This window comes from Trifolium pratense, linkage group LG4 (assembly GCF_020283565.1).
Source record: "Trifolium pratense cultivar HEN17-A07 linkage group LG4, ARS_RC_1.1, whole genome shotgun sequence".
Taxonomy (NCBI): Eukaryota; Viridiplantae; Streptophyta; class Magnoliopsida; order Fabales; family Fabaceae; genus Trifolium; species Trifolium pratense.
Window position 1 is genome coordinate 26,435,478 of NC_060062.1, and position 20,661 is coordinate 26,456,138.

The 20,661-nt window shown below is 31.7% G+C and overlaps 3 protein-coding genes and 1 pseudogene across 4 annotated transcripts; 2 read left to right on the plus strand and 2 right to left on the minus strand.

Moving 5' to 3' along the window:
• Positions 1-550: 550 nt before the first annotated feature.
• On the plus strand, positions 551-721 carry LOC123882599 (annotated as a pseudogene).
• A 262-nt stretch (positions 722-983) lies between these two features.
• LOC123920971 (coronatine-insensitive protein 1-like) lies at positions 984-5,901 on the plus strand. Its single transcript, XM_045973339.1, has 3 exons — positions 984-1,867; positions 3,857-4,328; positions 4,789-5,901. Exons 1-3 carry the CDS (start codon positions 1,410-1,412, stop codon positions 5,623-5,625), a joined length of 1,767 nt encoding a protein of 588 aa, XP_045829295.1. The 5' UTR covers positions 984-1,409; the 3' UTR covers positions 5,626-5,901.
• A 6,883-nt stretch (positions 5,902-12,784) lies between these two features.
• Positions 12,785-15,184, minus strand: LOC123920973 (transcription factor DIVARICATA-like). The gene is made up of 2 exons (XM_045973340.1): positions 14,060-15,184; positions 12,785-13,426 (listed from the first exon to the last, which is right to left on the minus strand). The coding sequence occupies exons 1-2, from the start codon at positions 14,455-14,457 to the stop codon at positions 13,039-13,041; spliced, it is 786 nt and encodes a 261-aa protein (XP_045829296.1). The 5' UTR covers positions 14,458-15,184; the 3' UTR covers positions 12,785-13,038.
• A 1,553-nt stretch (positions 15,185-16,737) lies between these two features.
• Positions 16,738-20,441, minus strand: LOC123920974 (rRNA-processing protein fcf2-like). 2 transcript variants are annotated; one of them, XM_045973342.1, is made up of 6 exons: positions 20,252-20,441; positions 18,796-19,033; positions 18,573-18,633; positions 17,741-17,821; positions 17,539-17,654; positions 16,738-17,075 (listed from the first exon to the last, which is right to left on the minus strand). In XM_045973342.1, exons 2-6 carry the CDS (start codon positions 19,029-19,031, stop codon positions 16,964-16,966), a joined length of 606 nt encoding a protein of 201 aa, XP_045829298.1. In that variant the 5' UTR covers positions 19,032-19,033; positions 20,252-20,441; the 3' UTR covers positions 16,738-16,963. The 2 variants fall into 2 exon arrangements, with proteins under 2 accessions (XP_045829298.1, XP_045829297.1); XM_045973341.1 differs by having other exon boundaries at positions 20,266-20,440.
• Positions 20,442-20,661: the final 220 nt, after the last annotated feature.

Here is a 20,661-nt window from a genome sequence, read left to right on the forward strand (position 1 = left end):
TTCAGTGATGATTGACGTTGAATTTAATAGAAAATATCACGGTTCGATCCTCTGCAATTGCGATCGGGATGAGGTTGTAATCACTGTCTGAACTGACCCCGAACCAAATTAAACTAATGGTGAAATAAAAAAAATCCGATCCACTAGACCGTTTAATCTGATTTGTGTTCAATTCTAACATCAAGTGTTTTCAGCTCACTCTCGATCGAACTTACGAGGATCGAACCTTAATCCTTCCTACCAACATACACATAATATTTTACATTTTTTCTTACACTTTACAATAAATGCAATGATAAATAATAAATAAACTTGTAAAAACAACATCAAATACCATTAACTTTTTTAATTCTGCTGATTTAACCAATGAAGCCATATATTTAAGGACAATAATAATAGTAATGGTAATTAATTGGATAATTTAAAGAATTAAAATACTAATAAAAATAGTTTATTACAAAAAATAATAAATACGATCTTAATATTATTAATTTTTTTCTGGTCTTTTTTAATATTATTAATTTATGATTCAAAAGAATAAATAATATGAACGACATTACTTGAACATGATCTGTTTTATAGGATCGTATTACCGTGTCTTGATTTTTAAAGAGACAAAAACATAAATTTGGACGATGAATCATGACCGTATGATCATATTGAAGATTGTTCTCAGCTAACACTGTCTAGTTGGGTTGGTCACACAATTATCTGACAATTTTCCTAACCCTTTATGAAAATCCACAAATCATAGTTTAAATCCTAGAAATGTTAAAATTTCTAGTGTCATACGTCATGATTGAGATTCAAACTTCAGTCCTCCACTTTGTGAGTTTTTAATTACTTTATCATTTTGTCTATGAACCAAAAAAGAATAAAAAATATTAAATCGTTACAAAATATTATGAGAAGGTGGAGTAAATTTTTACTAGTATATTTCTCTCATTCTCACTTATCTTCTGCCACCCCTTAATAGCATTAATAATTAATAATAGTAGTAATAAATTCATAATTAATTCTACTAATACATAGAGTAATATTCCGGCATCTATCTTTTTCTTCTCTTCTCTCATAGTATTTTTTAGGGTCCAATTCATTTCTCTTCTCACAACTATCACCGTCCGATACATCTTTCCTTTCCCAATCTCAACCGTTAATTCTGTCCCGTTCCCTCTATGTATTATTCCACACAACCATTTCCTCTTTCCTTCTCCGATTGGCCCCGTCGGCGGTAACCTTCTTCTACCTTCATCTTCATGCCACGTGTCACTCAATCCAACGATTTCACTCTCGATCTGTTACAACTAACTACCAAATAAATCCCGAGATCTTCGGTAACCGTTTCAATCCATCCATAACCGTTTTCGGTTATAGAAGAAAAAGACACGTGTACCACCGTCATCGGAAGAATGAGTGCAAGATTAACCGACGTAGTTCTCGACTGTGTGATGCCGTACATCCACGACGCAAAAGACAGAGACGCAGTTTCACAGGTCTGTAAACGATGGTACGAGATCGATTCATCAACTCGAAAGCACGTGACGATTGCTTTGTGTTACACAACGACGCCGGATAGACTCCGGCGACGGTTTCCTCATCTTGAATCGTTGAAACTGAAAGGAAAACCTAGAGCGGCGATGTTTAATTTGATACCGGAAAATTGGGGAGGTTTTGTTACTCCTTGGGTTAGAGAAATTGAGAAGTATTTTGATTGTTTGAAATCGTTACACTTTCGGAGAATGATTGTTACTGATGATGATCTTTCGATTCTTGCTCGGTCTCGTCATCAGAGTCTTCATGCTCTTAAGCTTGAAAAGTGTTCTGGATTTTCTACTGATGGACTTTACACTATTTGTCACACTTGCAAGTAAGTAAACTAGTTCCGAGTTTTGTTCGCATATTCATCTTTTAAATTTTTAGCGATTTTGAATTTGTGTTGTTAGATGTATTCTATTAATTTGAATGAATGTTGTTTTTAGTTAAAAAAATAATAATTAGTGGAGAATTGTGATAAAGAAGATCTGAATTAAAACTTTGATGATGAAAAAATAACACTACAATAATTAATTACTATTATTGAATTATTTCTATTTTTAATCATTTGTTTCATAAAGAGAAAATTCCCTGTTCTGTTACTGTTATGTTGCATTTCAGATTTAGTAAAAAATAAAAAAAGCTGCATTTCAGATAATTTTACTATATATTAACTCCAATTCAGAATCCTTGTATTGTCCAATATAAGTAATCCTTGATATTGCGGGGAATTGCGATAAAATGAAGCTGACATCATATTCTTTGATGTCATGATTGATGTTTAAATCCGAACGTGAGAATGCAAATTTGTTAAAATTCTTGAAGTAGAGTTTTGTTGTCCATATATGTTTGTAATTGATGACTCGTGGGATTAATATTTTTTTTTGGGGGGTCAAATAATAGTTGGAAATTCACCTCTTGAGGTTAATAAGTGAGAGATCTGGGTTCGAACACCGCCCCCTGCATATAAAATGCAATATCCCTACTATATGAGCTATGTTCACAGGAACGACTCGTGGGATTAATCTACTTAGTTGTGTGGGGATATTCAATATATACAAAAAAATAAACTGTTATAACATGAGGAGTTCTATTATTTTTACATGGGTGGGTAGACATGCTTTTTCGAGTTTTATTAAGATTATAAGATCTTAATGTCAATTGTCAAAGTTAAACTAAGTTGGCTCATTTCACACTGCTGGAGTTCTTACTCCTGCTAGTGCTAATTAGAACAGAACATTTTTATGATTGATCATTGATTGATGAGTAGGACTGAAAATGATGGAATTACTAAAATAGTTCAATTGAGTAGGACTGAAAATGATGGAATTACTATAACTGTTCACTAAACCTAAGCTGTGACCAATTTCTTATATCCTGTTAGGAGTACAATCATGGAAGTCCTTGTAATCTTGTCTTGTTTGAAAATTCAAACTTGACTTTTTAGCTTGATCTAGATGATACAACCAATCCTGTACTATAGCATTCATTAAAAAAAATACCTTACAATTTGTCCTTTTGTCTTATCCTCTACTCTCTAAATTTTGAAGGCTCTCTTGTATTGTTTGATTTGGTCTTCTCTATTTCTTACCACATTGCTTTTTATTGGATTTTTATTACCTATGATTCAAATTTATGGTGGTATATGTCAAGTTAGTGGGAACTGAGAAGTCACCAAGTGGCTTAACTAATATACTTAACTTCTAATACTTGCACATCTAATTGTATTATTGTATTTGTGACACTGCTTTATTCTCTGACTTGCCACCAAACACCTCTCAGCCTCATTTTCCAAGCTGTATTATTCTAAGTGTATACTCCTTTCACTCATTAATCACAGGCTTTAGGTAGTCTTAAAGATTGCAGCTAATTTAAAACCTCATTTAGTGCCCTTTTATGGATTTGCTCTCAGTCCTTCTAATTAAGTTTTTTTGTTTTTTTTGCGGGGGAGGGTAGACGTGAGTTTTTTCAACTTTACTGGGGTCTTGTTTGGATAAACAGTTTAATTTAGCGCTTATCATATAAGTGCTAATATCTATTTTTATAACGAAAGATAAAATAAAGTCCAATCGTTTTCATAAGCTATTTTCAAAAGTTTATAGAAATAAGCTGAATATGGTATATGGGCATGTCGTAAGCTAATTCTATTAGCTCTTCCAAACAGTCTCATTAATGTATATTTCAGTAGTAGTTGAGCTCAAATAAGCTGATCCAAACATGCGCTTTGTGTCGGTCATTTCTTCTTGGAACTTGGAAGTAGAAACCTATGCTTGCTGATAAATCAGTGGTTACTAAATGATGACTGAATTTTTCTTTCTGGCAGGAATTTAAGAGTCTTGTTTATGGAGGAAAGCTCAGTTATTGAGAATAATGGTGAATGGCTGCATGAGCTTGCTTTGAATAACACCGTTCTTGAGACACTGAATTTTTACTTGACTGATATTAACAATATCAGAATTCAGGACCTTGAACTTATAGCGAAAAACTGCCCCAACTTGGTCTCTGTTAAAATTACTGATTGTGAAATCTTGAATCTGGTGAACTTCTTTCGATATGCATCTTCTCTTGAAGAATTTTGTGGAGGTTCCTACAATGAAGATCCAGAAAAGTACACTGCTGTATCATTACCAGCAAAGTTAAATCGATTGGGTTTGACATATATTGGAAAGAATGAAATGCCAATTGCGTTCCCTTATGCAGCCCAATTGAAAAAGTTGGACCTTCTCTATGCAATGCTGGATACGGAGGATCATTGTACATTAATCGAGAAATGCCCCAACTTGGAAATCCTTGAGGTAAAAATTCTAGAACTTATCAAGTTAAATTTCTCATCCTTCAAATTGTTGCTATGATTCTTTTAATCTCGTTTGGTGGTCTAATTTTAGTCCTCTAGCCTTCAAATTTTATCAACCAGGCATAAGTATATGTATATTTCACGCGAAGTTTTAAACTGTGGTTGCAATTGCACTGTTTTCTTTGATATTGTGGATAAGTGTTGCCAATGCAGCCACAATATTATAGTCACGGAAGCCTCCAAAATCTTTAGGCAATCTTTCGGCCGTGCTTGCTGACCGCAATAAACTATGATTTTTAAATAATGAATATGCATACATATATTGATTTGAATCTTTGGTTGAACAAGGAAACATGAAACTTTAAAATTAATAAAATACAATGAAGTGGATGTTAATTTGGAAGGGTAAGACTACATATGAAATGTTAATAATTAACCAATAATCTTTTCCTCATGGACAGTCAAGGAATGTAATTGGAGACAGAGGATTAGAAGTACTTGCTCGCTGTTGTAAGAAGCTGAGAAGGCTAAGAATCGAAAGAGGTGATGATGATCCAGGAATGGAAGATGAAGAAGGTGTTGTTTCCCAAAGAGGACTAATTGCCTTATCACAGGGCTGTCCAGAACTTGAATACATGGCTGTTTATGTATCCGACATCACAAATGCATCTCTAGAACACATTGGTACTCACTTGAAAAACCTCTGCGATTTTCGCCTTGTCTTGCTAGACCGAGAGGAGAGGATAACCGATTTGCCACTTGACAACGGTGTGAGGGCTTTACTGAGAGGTTGCGAAAAGCTTAGAAGATTTGCTCTATATCTCAGACCTGGAGGCTTAACTGATGTAGGCTTAGGCTACATAGGACAATACAGTCCAAACGTGAGATGGATACTTCTCGGTTATGTCGGCGAAACTGATGCAGGGCTCTTGGAATTCTCCAAAGGTTGTCCAAGTCTACAAAAACTTGAAATGCGAGGATGTTCATTTTTCAGTGAATATGCATTAGCTGTTGCTGCAACTAGATTAAAATCTTTGAGGTATCTTTGGGTACAAGGATATGGAGCATCATCTTCTGGGCGCGATCTTTTGGCAATGGCGCGACCCTATTGGAATATTGAGGTGATTCCTTCGAGACGTGTGGTTGTTAACAATCAACAAGATGAGTCTGTTGTCATGGAGATGGAGCATCCAGCTCATATTCTTGCTTATTACTCCCTTGCTGGACCAAGATCAGATTTTCCTGATACTGTTATACCTTTGGATCCTGCTGCTGCACCATCATATGTTAACACCTAAAGTTGTATTTGTATATACCAAATTTCCCCCCTTTTTTTGAAGTCCTTTTTTCTTTTTATTTCATTTGAAAATGTTGTATGTTTTTGAAGTGTTTCTTCAGCTAGAGGGTTTCAATTTTCACTGCAAAAATCCTAGATATTAGTATTGTAATAAGCTTGTATTCTTTCTTTTTTGTAATTCAGATATATGCTTCTACCAACTCGTGCGGCTAATTGTTTTTTCCCATTGAAGATGCTCATTTTTGTGAATATATATGGTTAGGATTGTTTTCATTTATTATTGTTGTCCTATACTTGTAGCTTCATTAGGGTATATCAATGGATTTTTCCCACACATGTGTGAGATTTGCTTCGTTTGGACTATTCTGATTGAAGAAATTAAGTAACCTCAAAAAATAAAATTAAAATATAACATTTTTAAGGTGGTTGTAGAATTAAGATTTTTGCTTTATGGAATCAACAACACATGCTATGTTTGGGTTCATCAACACAAACAAGCAAAAATATCTTTGGCTTTAATGTACTTTTGATCTCCCGAATTTGAAAAATCTGAACTTTTGATCCTTTATTTTAAAAGCCAACTTTTTGATTCCCTATTTTGAAAAACTTGAACTTTTGATACCCTATTTTAAAAGTCAACTTTTTGATCCCCTATTTTGAAAAATCTGAATTTTTGATCCCCTATTTTAGGTTTTTCTGAAATTTAGTCTCTGAACTCAACTTTGTCAAATTTTTGCTGATGTGTGTCAAACTCATTAGTGACGTGGAAGTGTCCATGTTGACAAAACGTTTCCATATCTTTAATTTTTTTACATTAAATATTTTAAAAGTATTAAATAATAAAATAATTAATTAATAATTTTTTTTAAAAAAAAGTAAAATTAACCTCTATACATACATATAATTAAAAATTCTTACCAAAAAATATATATAATTAAAAATCATTAAATTACAAAAAATAAATTAACAATTGAGAACAAATTAATGAACGATTGAGAGGGAACGAACAAAGACAAATGATGTTACCACGAGCATGATGATTTGTATTTCTGATTTCTTAGGGTTCCATGATTTGGGAACCAACGTTTGCTTTTTTGACTTATTTGAGTAATTTACTGTTTTTTAGTTATATAATAATGTTAAGAGGTTTATTTTAGTTAGTATTATATAATGTAAAGAGGTTTATTTTATTGTTTTTAATTATAATTAATTATTTTATTGTTTTAATACTTTAAAATATTTGACTTTTAAAAAAGATTAATGACATGAAAATGTTTTGTCAACATGAAATTGTCACGTCATTAATGAGCTAGACACATCAGCAAAAATTTGATCAAATTGAGTTGGGGGACTAAAATTCAGAAAAATCAAAAATAGGGGGTAAAAAATTCAGGTTTTTCAAAATAGGAGATCAAAAAGTTGGTTTTTAAAATAAAAGGACCAAAAATTCAGATTTTTCAAAATAAGAAGATCAAAAATGCATTAAAGCCAATATCGGTGGTTACTTTTGCAACCACCACACATTCAATGACATGTAACCCAAATGCCCAATACGGCTGCATTTAAAAGGATCAAAGACTTATCCAAACATAAATACTACAGGGTCACTGATTAGCATTTTCCTTTAATTAAAATCAAATTTCATCCCAAGATAAAAAGGGTCATGCTAAACAGTGCCCCTGAGGCATTAGTTAAGCATACTAAAAAAGAAAACAAATGATAAAGTTAATGATGAGAGAAAATAACTTTTCACATCATTAAAACATTGAATGCACAATTTACAAGATAAAACTTCTATATTTGTATCCTTAACTAGTGTCCCGGGGGCACTGTTTAGCATTTTCCGGATAAAAAACACGCTAAGATTTGTCATACATAACTTTTATTCTTTTTTAACCATTTTAAAGTAGGTGCTCCTACAATATCAACTACAATAAACATCTAGTGAGTCGGACAATATCCATAAATCATCAAATAATTACTATCTTCCCATTTCATATTTACGGGAGTACATAGATTAAAAAGTTTGTTCTGTATTGTTATGTCATGTGTTGTGTAATTGTGTTGTTCTATCGGATACTTATCCTTTAACAGATCAAGTGCACCCTACAATTGTTGTATGCCCCTATGAATTTCAAGAAACCACGGCTATTCTCTATCAACTTCTCTAATAAGGCCGCCACACCTCCGTCGGTATTAAGCTAAGCCTGATCCATCCCTCTAAAGGGTACCCCTTTTAGTATTAGTTAGTCTCTACTAGATGTTGATTTATATCCATCTGCTTACAAGCTGAATTATATTCATGCACTCTCTTAGAAACTAGCAGCCACGGTTTGTAAGGTCTTGACCGTTGATCCTCCTGAAAAATATTTGTTTCTCCAGATTCATTTTAATATACATTCATAGACCTTTGAAGGATAAGTAGTCTCTTGAATCCCATTTTAATATACATTCATGAACTGTTTTTTTATCAAACACGGTACAACTAAAATTGTGTTGTTTGATTTTTTATTTTTCAGCAAATCAAACACACTGTGTATTCCTTTTTTTCATATTTTGACTCCTGTCAACACAATCAAACTAAGTCCAACCAAAACACGTTCCCCAAGAATTAAAATTGGTTCTTCAACTTGGAAAATTTGATAAATATGCCTAGTGCATATTATATGGTCCTTAATAAAAAATGTATTGATCATTTGAGTTTAAAGTTAAAGAAATGTGCAAGGTTCTCTAAATTTTGTTGTCTTTTGAGACATTTCGTTTGAGTTATCTAGCTCAACGTAATCGAGTTGTCGTAAATTTGAATCAAATCAACTTCAAGTTAAAAAAATATTTATGACAAAATTGAGTTGAGTTTCGAGCCGGACAAATTCATATTGAGTCATGATGAGTTAAACCAAGCTTAATTCAGCTCTACTCATTCTGCACCCTAACTTTTGCCATCAAAACTGACTTCAATAATTTTCTTAACTTTCACAAACTTGGATCCCTGATTGAAACTAATTAGCTAATTTGGCAATTCAATATGAAATTCAAACATATTAATCTAATATCTAATCTAATCTAATATATATTAAACTTAAAACCATTGATGTATGAAACCTTAATTGGCTTACTAGTCATGTCCAATTTCAGTAAGTGTGCATTAATATATTGTTAGTATATGTGGTAGAAACTAGAAAATGATCATTCAAAAAAGTAGCTACATACATTTCAGGAGATGAGAAGAAAAGCTTCGAGTGCAGGGGCCAGGGGATAGGAATTGTTTAATTTAAACTATTATTAAGATTATTATTTTAAGGGAGGATTGTTGGATAAAATTGTATTTCCTTAATTAACTATATTAGCAAATAGATAATTTTGTATAGGAAGATTTTTTTTTTTTTTTTATAGATTGTTGTTAATATATTATGTTAGTAATATGGTTTGAATCCTCCTCATTCTCCATCTCAAATTCTATTTAATATTCTAGCTCAACCCCTTACTTAAGCTTGCCTTTGGTAGTGCTTATTTTCCCAAGCTCCTAGGAGGTACCATATTTTTTTGGTATTAAGTACTATGTAGTATTTATGTGAAGTTCAGTTTTTGAGAAAAATTGTGAGTCAATTTAGTTCCTGAAATAAATAATTTGTGACAATTTAGTGTTTATATTCTTCGCACTTCCATTAATTGATGAATAAAAAATATAGAGGAAAAAAAAGTAAAAGAAAAGATTTTTTTTTTGTGGGGATATCCATTTAAGCCACCATCTATGTTCATTTAAAGTAAGAGTTTTTTTTTTTTTTTATAAAAAAAAAGCAAGAGTTTATTTTTTTGTTTTTATATAGACTGACCCAACATAGGAAGTGACATCAAGAGGACTCAAACCTAAGATCTTGAAAGGAGCAAACTTCAAGGACCCAATCCTTCATCAATAGGCAAACCCATGTGGGTTTTACTTTTATATATTAAAATTATTTTCAGAATTTATTATTCATAGTACCTAAAAATGCTTAAAATTATTTCAAAATTTATTTATTTTTCTTTGAAATATATTTTCTTTTATATTTGTATCATCTTTAACTTTATTATAATATTTTATAATTTTTCAAAGATTTCAAGGAAATGTGTATTTTAATTTATTTATTTTTATGGTAACTGATTTATTTATAAACACACATTTCTTTTCTCTAAACTTTAACTTTCATTACCTCTCATACTAAATTTGATTTTTACTAAATGATCATCTTATTTTCTCTTCTTTTAGACTTTTTTCTTCTTTCATTTCATTTCATGTCATTTTCTTTATCAAACAAACAAAGTGTAAGTATATATAGACTAAGTTGTTCCAATTTATTTTTTCATGGACTAAAAGTTTATTTTATTTTTCTCAAGTATTAAATTGAACTCACAATTTTTTTCAAAGACTAAAATGACTCTTCACTCTTTATATTTTTTATATGAATTTGATCTCTCTAAAATGATCAACTCATTTTAAGTAATAACTTACATGAAATCGTTAATATTTTTGCAATAGAAAAAAAAATACAAAATCATGGAGGACAAGAATTAAACTCCTTTATAAAAATCTAGTGTATCTAAAGTTACATCTTCTTTAACCTCAAGTGATATACTTTTGAACTTTAGATCTAACCGGTGTGAATTTAGAATCACCATGTATTTTAGAAATATCATTTTTTTTTAAACGGTCAAAGTTAAATTATTATTTATTAGTGTTAGTATTTTTTACCTTCATTAGAACTTGAACCGGAAACCTTTATACTCTTTAATTCTCTGCACCTTTAGTTGAAACCAGTTAATCCTTTAGTTTATAAATGTCATTAGCTAGAGGTGCGAGGAACGTTTTCATTTTTATCATTTAGATAATTAATTCTTAACAATATTTGGGAGCTCTGTGATCCAATTGGACCATTGATATTTCAAATAGTGTTTTCATTGTTGAGAAAAATCCATGATTCTAACCCATATTTGTGCATGTCTATCTTTGTTGCTGGGAATAAAATATATGTCAATTGAGATAGACATAAAATACTAGGCTTGAGATCCTAAAGACCATATTCTTCAAAGTTCATCAATTGATGCAAAATATAATCCAAAGAGACCATTATCTAATGATATCATATCATCCCATTGTTGTTACGGGTTCCACAATTTAGTGACTATATTTTTTGTTTACTAAATTCCTTATAGTTAGAGGACAAGTGCTAACATGAACCAACCACTTGAATAGTCGTTCAACTTTTGGTAATGTAATTCAATCATGAAGGTTCTCCTTACAGCCGAGCCCGACAACACCATTAGCATATTCTTCTTTAATGATTTTTATTGAGATTACATCGTGTTGGGTCATGTGGGAGAGTCTCACTAGATTGAATCATCATATTTGACTAAGAGCAATCAAACAAGTGAGATTGGACCTCACATCTTCGTCCAAAACCTTAAGACATTGAATCTATGGTACGTTGCTTAAAATCAATTTTTCTAACCAATATCTGACTTTAACTCACACTTGAAACCCACTTGGGTTTGCCTAGTGGTGTTAGCTTGGGTCCTTGGAGCATGCTCCTCTCGAGGACTCAGGTTTGATTCTCTCTGGTGTCAATTTCGGTGGGCTAGTCCATCGAAATACTCTGGCTTTAAATGGGCCCTCGCAAGTGGGCGGTGGGATTGATCCTCTCGGATTAGTCGGTCCTAGAGCTGGATACCGTGTTTTACAAAAAATGCTCACATTTGGTATATCTCAACATATCGCTCTTAATATAGGGTTTTGACTTTTGACTTAGATTAATATCAAATCATGAATAAATAATTGAATTACTAATATGTAGATAGATATAGTCATATAGATGCTGATTCTCACCAAGACTAGATATACATTATAGTCTATCCTAGTTCAAAAATAGTATGAAGTTCTCAATGTGCACTCTTTATACCAAGTAACAATGTTTCTTCATCATACAAATAAAATGGTAGACATTGTATTGTACTATGTTATTGGGTTGTCTAGGAAAACAAAGAATCAAAATAAAGTATGATGCTTTGTGAGACTAAAAAGAAAAAACACTAGCTGACGAAACAGTACTAGTACTGCCACCAAAGAAAAGTTGATTAAAGAGTACACAAAAAATAAATATCAAAGAAAAAAAAAGAGACAAAGTTTGATTGGTTGAGAATCATATATTGATAAAAGAAATAAAATGTGATATTGTGTGAACCATATTGGCATATGCTTACGTGAATCTACCAATATTTCTGACCTAATGAAGCATGTGATTCTAACTAAGTGGAATGCAAACTCAGATTCTACTAAGAAAGTGATTCTCATAAATAAAAATAGACAAACATGGTCAACTTGGCCATATTGCACTCACAAAGAAAATAAATGATTAATAGTAACATTTTGAATGGCATTACCAACGGTAAATTGGTTTAAGTGGTAAGAGTTTTGATCTCTTTAAGCACGTGATTAGAGGTTCGATTTTTGGCTCACATATATGGAGAAAATTTGATTGAAAGAGGAGAACAAACTGTGTATCCCACAAATTCACCCAACAGAAATTAGTCATCACTAACGACATTAAAAACTTTGTATCAATATCTTGCTAACCCAAAAAAACAACATTTTGAATGACATTAAAAAGCTTTATTGGAACATATGCTGCTCAAAATTTTCAGTGGAAGTGCTTATATGAGTCAGCCACATGATCAAATGACCTGGCTGCTTTTTTGTTGTGGTTGATTACATGGACAATTAATATTTCATTTTTCAATTTTGGAATATCTAATAAGCATATTTTGAATTGAGATTGTTTTTATATTTGGACCTAAATTAGGGGTGGATATGATAAACTAGCAAGTTTGAGGATTGCCTTGAATATTAAGGGCCAATATTTTGTCATTAGGTTTTTCAATTTGTAGCCGATGAATACGAATCTATTTGGTGATTAAACTTTTTGTCGCACTTTAACACGGATTTTAGTTGTTGGATGAAGATCAGATAGTTCATTTGTTAATTTTACTAAATCAAATTTAAAATATAACTTATAATACAAGTTATCTAATCTTCATTTAACAATTATGATCCACGACTACTGGAATTCTGATCGCAGAGGATCCAAATTCGAAAAACGGTTTTTTAATAGAAGCAAATGACATGCTACTTGTGGTAATACTATAATTTAATTATAGTGATGTTTATCTTATTGCTCTTGAGACTAAGCATGCCTGAATATAATATGATACAAATTGGTACTACAAAAGATAGACATAATCACTATCATAGTTAAAAGATAAAGAGAAAGGAAAAAAAATGAAAATAAGTCCATTCCAAATTCAGATTAAAGATTGAAACATTATTGCAATCTGCTTTAAGGTTCAAGATGTTGATGAACCAAGTAGCTTCATGTCATCAACATTAAAGTGCATGAATACCAAAAACAGCTTCTTTGTTGAAGTCTCTAGAAGCCGTCGCGAAACCGGAAACTTTCATCTTAGCATAAGATTCATGAAAAGAGCAGTCATAGAGATCTTGTCCTTGTAGTGATCCATCATTGTAGTGACTACTAGTCCAACCCATTTTCTGCTTATTATCTGATGCAGAAGAAGTTTCTGTAAGAGTAACAGTTGTAATATCATGAATGCTTGGTCTTCTTTTATCTTTGCCTCCAGATGAAACCTTTTGCCTTATGTAGTACTTTTGTGCATGACTTGCTACTTGTGTTGGAGTTTTTGTCACGACGAAATTGCGAGAGATGTTTCTCCAATCGCCTTTTCCATACTTTAGTAGTCCCATCAGAAAACGCCTATGGTTTAAAGGATAGAAATACAACTCAATTAGTAGTCATATAAATACAGATACAGATATAGATATAGATTTAGATTAAAAAAAAAAGTCAATTCAGTTATCCAAACTCAACATTATAATTTTTTATGTCTCTATAAAAGTAGCGTGATTACGATTGAGGCTACATCAGCTGCTAGATTATCTCAAGGATCACAACGTGACTGCGACCGCGATTAAAACCAACATACTATTGACAAAGCAGCTAGTATAAAACTCATTTTAAATTGGATCAACAATTAAAAAGATGAAATTCTATGAAAATTAAATGAACAACTGAGTTTAAATACAATATATCCATGATTCATTAGCTAAATTTTATAACATTAATACTACTAAACAAACAAAGTTGAAATAGCGACGAAAATCTAGAGATTCAGAAATACAAAATATGTCTCTAATTTCGTCACAAGTGTTACCAACAACAAATTTAGTGACTAAATTTATTTTTCAGTCTCTAAAATCCGTCGTTATTTCAACTTTTATAGTATATATTTTCATATTCTAGAGTCTAAAATAAAAACTTTGTGAATAATAAAAGAACAAAACAAAGAAACAATTGAAGATTATAGATTAATGAAATTATGAAACTCACCTATGTTCCTCTTCAGTCCAAGGAACACCTTTCTTCCTCTCATGATCAGAACCTCTAACAGTTACATGTCTTCTTTTACTTCCATCATAGTTTTGATTTTCAACAACCTCAAAGGTGAAAGAAGAAGAAAGATAACCGGGAATCGGAACATTTCCAGCTTCGATTTCGCAAACATCTTCTTCCAATTCCCTATATTGCTTAATCACATCATAAACAGTTTTACCAGGAATCATCTCAGCAACTTTTAACCATCTATCTGGTGTATCCTTATCATATATAGCAAGAGCACTTTCAAATTTCTTATTATCTTCTCTACTCCATTCTGTTTTGTAACTCTCTTCAACAAACCAATTTGAATCCAACATAAAATAAGGAGAATAAAGGGTTTCTAAATCCATAGCTTAAATCACAAATACTACTACAAAAGGGTGATTTTTAAACTCACAAAAAAAACCATAAAAAAGAAGAAATTATATAACTTTGATAGAGTAGAACTAAACTAAGAATCTTTTACTTGTGAGATTATTAAGATAAAGTTGAGAATCTATCAAAATCATACCTTTTAGAATCATATAGAATCTTGATGAAAATCATGATGTGCTAAAATTATAATATATGAGTGTGAAAATAATTAATTTGATACTAAGAATATATAATCCACCACCCTTTGAAAGAAAGGTTGAATTTTTGAAGTTAGGATAAAAAGTTGAGAATCACAAAAGAGAGATCAAGATATGAAAATATAGGAACATAGTACAAGAGGAAGAGAGTGAAAGAGGGTGTAGAAATCTATAAGAAGATCCAATAGAGGAAAAAAGATAGATTCTTTATAATCAAACAAAGGAAAAAGATTGATATAACTATTGAACTTTGTCGTTTCTTCATGAAGAAGCAACTATAAAAGTAAATGACATTACATACATAGTTCATATACATGTATTGATATACAAATATTAGTATTTTGAGAGAGTAGAAGTGAGTTCAAAAGGAAGAAGGAGGAGAATTTGATTTTGGTTTTTTTTGGTTAAGATAATAATAATAAGGTTGAGATTAGAGTGTGACACTAGGTAGTAGTAGTAGGTACTAGGTTGTAGCTATAAGGTTAAAGCTAACGACAAAGTTTTGTCCTTAATTAATTGTATTATTCAAAGGAGTTTAAATAAGGATATGGTTCAAAAAGTAGTAAAATATACATAAAGTTTTTTGGAGTAAAGTATAAATTTATAAATGAATATTGATCTAAGGTATGAAGGTTATGCGTGTAAGTATCAAATTAACCTTAATCTGGTGGGTTGTGTTAATATTTTTATTTTTAAGAATAGTAAGCAAAAGTGTTAATACACTAAATAAAAAGGAGATCTTAAATCTTAATAATTAGAAGAGAGAAAAATAAATATTCTCTTAGACATACATAGATGAATCTTAACATTACAGCAACACTAATACTAATAGAATCTGCATATTTTTATAATAGATAATAGATGATGTTAAGGGCACTGATAAATATGAACACTTACATTTTTGTGAATTATGTTTCCTTGCAATGCACTCTTTTTTTCTTTTTGTATGGTTTTCTCCCTTTGAGTTTTTTGAGTTAGGTTTTTAATGAGCCAATTGTTGTATTATGAAATCTTTATTTTTTTGAATTTTGGTCTAGTCTACTCAACTACTTATTTTTTTTCTTTAATATAGTTTAATATATTTATTAAGATACTGCAAATAATAGATGGTTGAATTTTTCCTTTATAAAAATCACAATATATATTTTTTTTATAACTAAGAAATACTTATTTTAGCAAAGAAATTAGAGTAAGGATACTTAAAGCACGTAGGCAAATATCTCTAATACAAAGTGACTCCAGAGACTATTATATTTAGAGAGAAGTTTTCTCTCACTTTCACTAAAACCCCCGTGATTTTTTTATACTCCAATATTCCAATTTTTCTCTTGCAAAAAACTTCGGTTCGCAGAAACCGAATTTTTTCTAGTACAAATTCAAAGTAAATTTCGGTTTTTATAAACCAAATTTTGTTTTCAAGGCAAAAAAACACTTCGATTTCTATAAACCGAAGTTTTTTGCAAAGGCAAAATTGAAAATTCAGGGGATAAAAGAATCACGGGAGATGGGGAGAGAAAACATCAAAACAACCAGATTATATTGGATCGTTAAAAGTTGGGGTACATAATATACACCTTGGTTCGGTTTTTCAATTCTTTTAAAAATGAAAACCGAGAGAATAAAGTCGAACCACTTTAGTTCTCTTCTCATTAGTTCAATTCAGTTTTTGAACCGAACCAAAACAAATCGATTATTTTTGTTTAGTTTGGATTTTCGGTTCAATGAATTTTGCCTGATCCACCTATACCACTACAGAGTGAATGTTAAAGTGGACAACAAACAATTTCACGAAAACAAGACTTCATAACTTCTACAAAATCATGGCATCACCGTAATTTTATCCAACCCACATTAATACCAAACATGTTGGTTTACAAGTTGAGCATGTAAGAAAATGGGGTATGAGACAGATTCATTCTTTTAGAATTCAGAAAGATCCACACAGTACCGTATTATTTATGATGATTAAGAAAACATGTGTATTCTGCCTCTAATTTTTACTCATTTAAAACATGTCCTTCAACAACAACAATAACTAATTCTTAACATACAAAACGGTGAAGGTGAAAGAAATTAAAAACATAACGTTCCATAATACAAAAATGAGACTCAACATTGACCACAATTGATATAAACTGACAGAATATAACCAGTAGGTTTTTTAAATATTTTTACATGAACTCGATAATTGTAATATGTTTTAGCATTAATTTTTTTGGCATGTGAACAAGATTGTGAATGTAATGAACTCCAAATGTTGGATACTCCAAAAAGTGTGTGAAATTCAGAACTTCCTCCTTTCTTTTGCGCGCTTACGAGTAGCCGTACCTTGGATCTTCCAGTTTGGATTCCCACCTGGTTTCCGCTGCTCTTCAATTTCTCGAACCTTCCGTTTCCTAGAAAAAATGTTGATAGGAGATAAATAAGTGGCTAAAAAGCATTGGAACAACCAGGAACAAGTTTCTAATACTATCAATAAAGAGATGCTTTTTTAATTCAATCAAGTAATTAACATTCAGTCATGCACAATGCACATAAAGCTGAACCTTAAACCTCTCCGTGTGTGCCCCAAAATTAATTCTCGTTGATGCATAATATTTATTCTTGGAAACTAATTTACCCAACATAGAAGTTGTTGAGTAACCAATCGAACAACATAACCTATCAAAGTGGTTACATGACTTTTAATCGCATATCAGTTCCTCAAGTTACCGCCAAATCATTATGAACATACTTTCATAGCATATACTTATTTAGCAGCAGGACTACAGCAAAAATAAAATCATAATACCAAATAGGAATTTCTGATATTGATTCACTCCTTAACCAGGTAATTATGTTTTCCCATGTCTAACTTACCTGTAAGCTGCACTTGTTTGATCAGCAAGAAACTCTTCCGCAATGGATGTTTTCCTCTCTCTCTTTGTTAATCTGCCTGTATAGTAGTCTACTGGAGAATCTACAATTGTTCCCATCTGATCATATTCAAACGACGACGAAAAGTTAAACATATTGAACAGAAATCAAACTTTGATGGGACATTCAACAACCATGGACTTGCCTGAAAATACTTTGGAAGAGTCTTGGAATTTTTTGAATCAGACCTCTTGAAGTGCAACTTTGGATCTATGACACCCCTCAACTGTGAGCACCAACCAATAGATACATATCAAAGTGTAAAGATCATATTTCACAGGAATAAAGACATAAGAAATTATGTAGTACACAATAAAATTAGAAAGCCCGATACAAATTGATGGACACATGTATATCCATGTTAGCAAATATTGTATAAACGTCTACAATTATTATAAAATGTTAATGGCTTGAACCAATGAACAATGGTCTTAACATATCTCATTTCACTCTCAAATGTACACATTCAGAATTGTAGTTTATTTCACTATTTCAGGAGTCTCCAGAAGGCTGACATCAATACTCTAACCAACATATGAATTAGGTTTGTAGGCAGGGATAATAATTAGTATTTGTTCGGGAAAAAACTCGAGTGAAGTAGGTCAACTCCGCCAATCATTGAAAAAACAAATATCACCAGAAAAAAGTATGAGACCAAGAGGACTATGAGAAGGCAACACAATCCTAAATAATTCGGGAAGTGAACTAGAATTGAAGACAGAGATTAATAAGCAAATCTTAAATAAAAACACTTTCCTAAATCTAACTGATATTGTAAATATCACATCGCTGCAGAAAAAAAGTGTTTTACACTTGTTTTTCATTCTTCCTTATCATCTAGGATGCTAGTGTGCGAGTATATGATGCTTATTAACTTAATATAAAGTAAACATCACGTCATATTGAAAATGAATATATTTGTCATCCTCTTTGGAGGGGGAGGGCGGATAGAAGATAATTTCCCCAAACTCAAGTACCTTTAGCAACTTCCAATCTCTCTGCAACTCAGGGGTGATGGTTTGAGCAGGCATGTCGAACCTGGTAAAGATTTAAATACAATTAATAATTCCCATTTATGATTTCTAACAACAACAAAAACGGAGATATCAAAGGAAAAATATAAATAAATAAAATTCAGATGAAAAAAGTTATAATTTTATTAAAAAAAACACCTATAACTATATATAATCTATTCCATACCAATCTTTCCCAAGAGTATCCTTAACTTGCTGTCTCAGTAACTTGTTTACTTTTCGGGGATCGTTGGGAGGAACAAATAGCCCATTAACCAATTCTGAATTGGGTTTCCAAAGGGTGCTAGTTGGTGCCTCGATTTGAGGTTTGGTGTGAGATGGAAGATATGTAGCCTTGGACATAGATTGAATAGCCAACTGTGGTTGCCATGAGAGGCCGACGACTGGTTTCTTCTCTGCCATTCCTGAATCAAAAGAAAAAATGCACATTGAAATCCCAAAACCAAATCCATTAAAAACTCAAACTGAATGAAATTTCATAAAACTACATTACATAATTCACGAAATAGTACATTGGAGAAAAAACCAGATATTTAATTAGGTGAATTAAATAATAAGAAACCTATAAAAATCTACCATTTTTCATAATTTTTCTTTTCATGAGCGCTTATATAAATAATTGTTAACAGAATCAACCAAATCAACTAAATGATTCAACATCATTGTAAATTAGCTCCCGCATACAATATATTCTCGCTGTTAACTTTTATTTAGCTAAAATATTGTCAAACTCTAGCTAAACTCATCTTAAACTCAATTCATAGTTAACCTAAACAAGTTAATCTTATATAATATATATTTCGCAACAAACAAAAACAATGACAATCAACAAGAACAAGCACAAAACTCACACCTTTTTTCTTTTTAACAACAAAAGTATATAACACAACACAAAGCACAAGCAATGCCTTGGTTGGTCACAAGATACAATAGACATCCTACTAACAGAGGCATATATCAGACAAAGGAAACAAAGAGCTACAACTATCCCCACAAACTCAACACCTCCTGCACCTCGGACACCCACAAGCCCCTACTGTGCCAATACAAAACAAAAACACTAAGGTATCACGGTGGATATACCAGAATCACAATGATCCACCGTGATTTTTTAAAAGCTAGAGTGTAGCTTCTACAAAATAACGGTAGGTCACAGTGATTCTGAGACATCCACCCTAATACCAAACATAAAATAAGAATATTGGATACATAACCAACTCACCTAAAATCAACAACAACAAAAAAAAATAAGAACAAGCACAAAACCCACTAAACTCACAGTCTCAACACTCACACTAAAATCAACAAAAACAATCAGCAAACACTAAAACCCACAGTCTCATACTAAAATCCACTAAACTCACTTACAATCTCATGCTAAAATCACAATCTCACATCAGAAAACTACAATCTTTAAATCAGTTCAAAATTAAGTCAGTTCAAAATCACAATCTAACGCTAAAATTTTTTTTAAAAAATAAAATAAAATCAGTTCAAAATCATTCATAAAAAAACATTCAAATTGCTTCACAAAATTTTCAACAACAAACTTATGAATTCAAAATCAACAATCAACAATTGTTATTGAATAGAAATTGTGACAGACGGATGAGAAAACTTGCCTAAGTTACCTTACCTTTTCAAAAACAGAAAACCGTCGTGGAGATTGAGAAGTGGCCGGAAAATCGCCTTCGCCGCCGGTGACCGGTGTTGGAGGGAATGGAGCGTACCTCCGTCGCTTAGTCGCTTTTCAGAGAGAGGCGGACGAAGAGGGTAAGAACTTAGACGAAGCGTGAAAGAAGAGAGAGTAGGCGTAACAGGGAAAGGGTTTGGAGGTTATACTAGTAATTTCAAAAATATTAAGGGTAGTTTCGTAATTTCTCACTATACAAAAATTTGTCTACGTTTGGGGGGGCCGTTTTTATTTAGGGTTCCTTTGAACTTATTTTTTAGTTTATTAAAAAAAGTCTATGCGAATAAATAATTTTTTATTTATTTTTATAAGATTTTTAACGTAAAAGTAAAAATAAAA

Coding starts and splice junctions, on each gene's coding strand:
- LOC123920971 (XM_045973339.1), top strand. CDS start 1,410: ATGAGTGCAAGATTAACCGACGTAGTTCTCGACTGTGTGATGCCGTAC. Junction 1,868..3,856: donor ACTATTTGTCACACTTGCAA/GTAAGTAAACTA, acceptor TCTTTCTGGCAG/GAATTTAAGAGTCTTGTTTA. Junction 4,329..4,788: donor CCAACTTGGAAATCCTTGAG/GTAAAAATTCTA, acceptor CCTCATGGACAG/TCAAGGAATGTAATTGGAGA.
- LOC123920973 (XM_045973340.1), bottom strand. CDS start 14,457: ATGGATTTAGAAACCCTTTATTCTCCTTATTTTATGTTGGATTCAAAT. Junction 13,427..14,059: donor TGGACTGAAGAGGAACATAG/GTGAGTTTCATA, acceptor TTTAAACCATAG/GCGTTTTCTGATGGGACTAC.
- LOC123920974 (XM_045973342.1), bottom strand. CDS start 19,031: ATGGCAGAGAAGAAACCAGTCGTCGGCCTCTCATGGCAACCACAGTTG. Junction 17,822..18,572: donor GAGATTGGAAGTTGCTAAAG/GTACTTGAGTTT, acceptor TGGTGCTCACAG/TTGAGGGGTGTCATAGATCC. Junction 17,076..17,538: donor CAAACAAGTGCAGCTTACAG/GTAAGTTAGACA, acceptor CATTTTTTCTAG/GAAACGGAAGGTTCGAGAAA.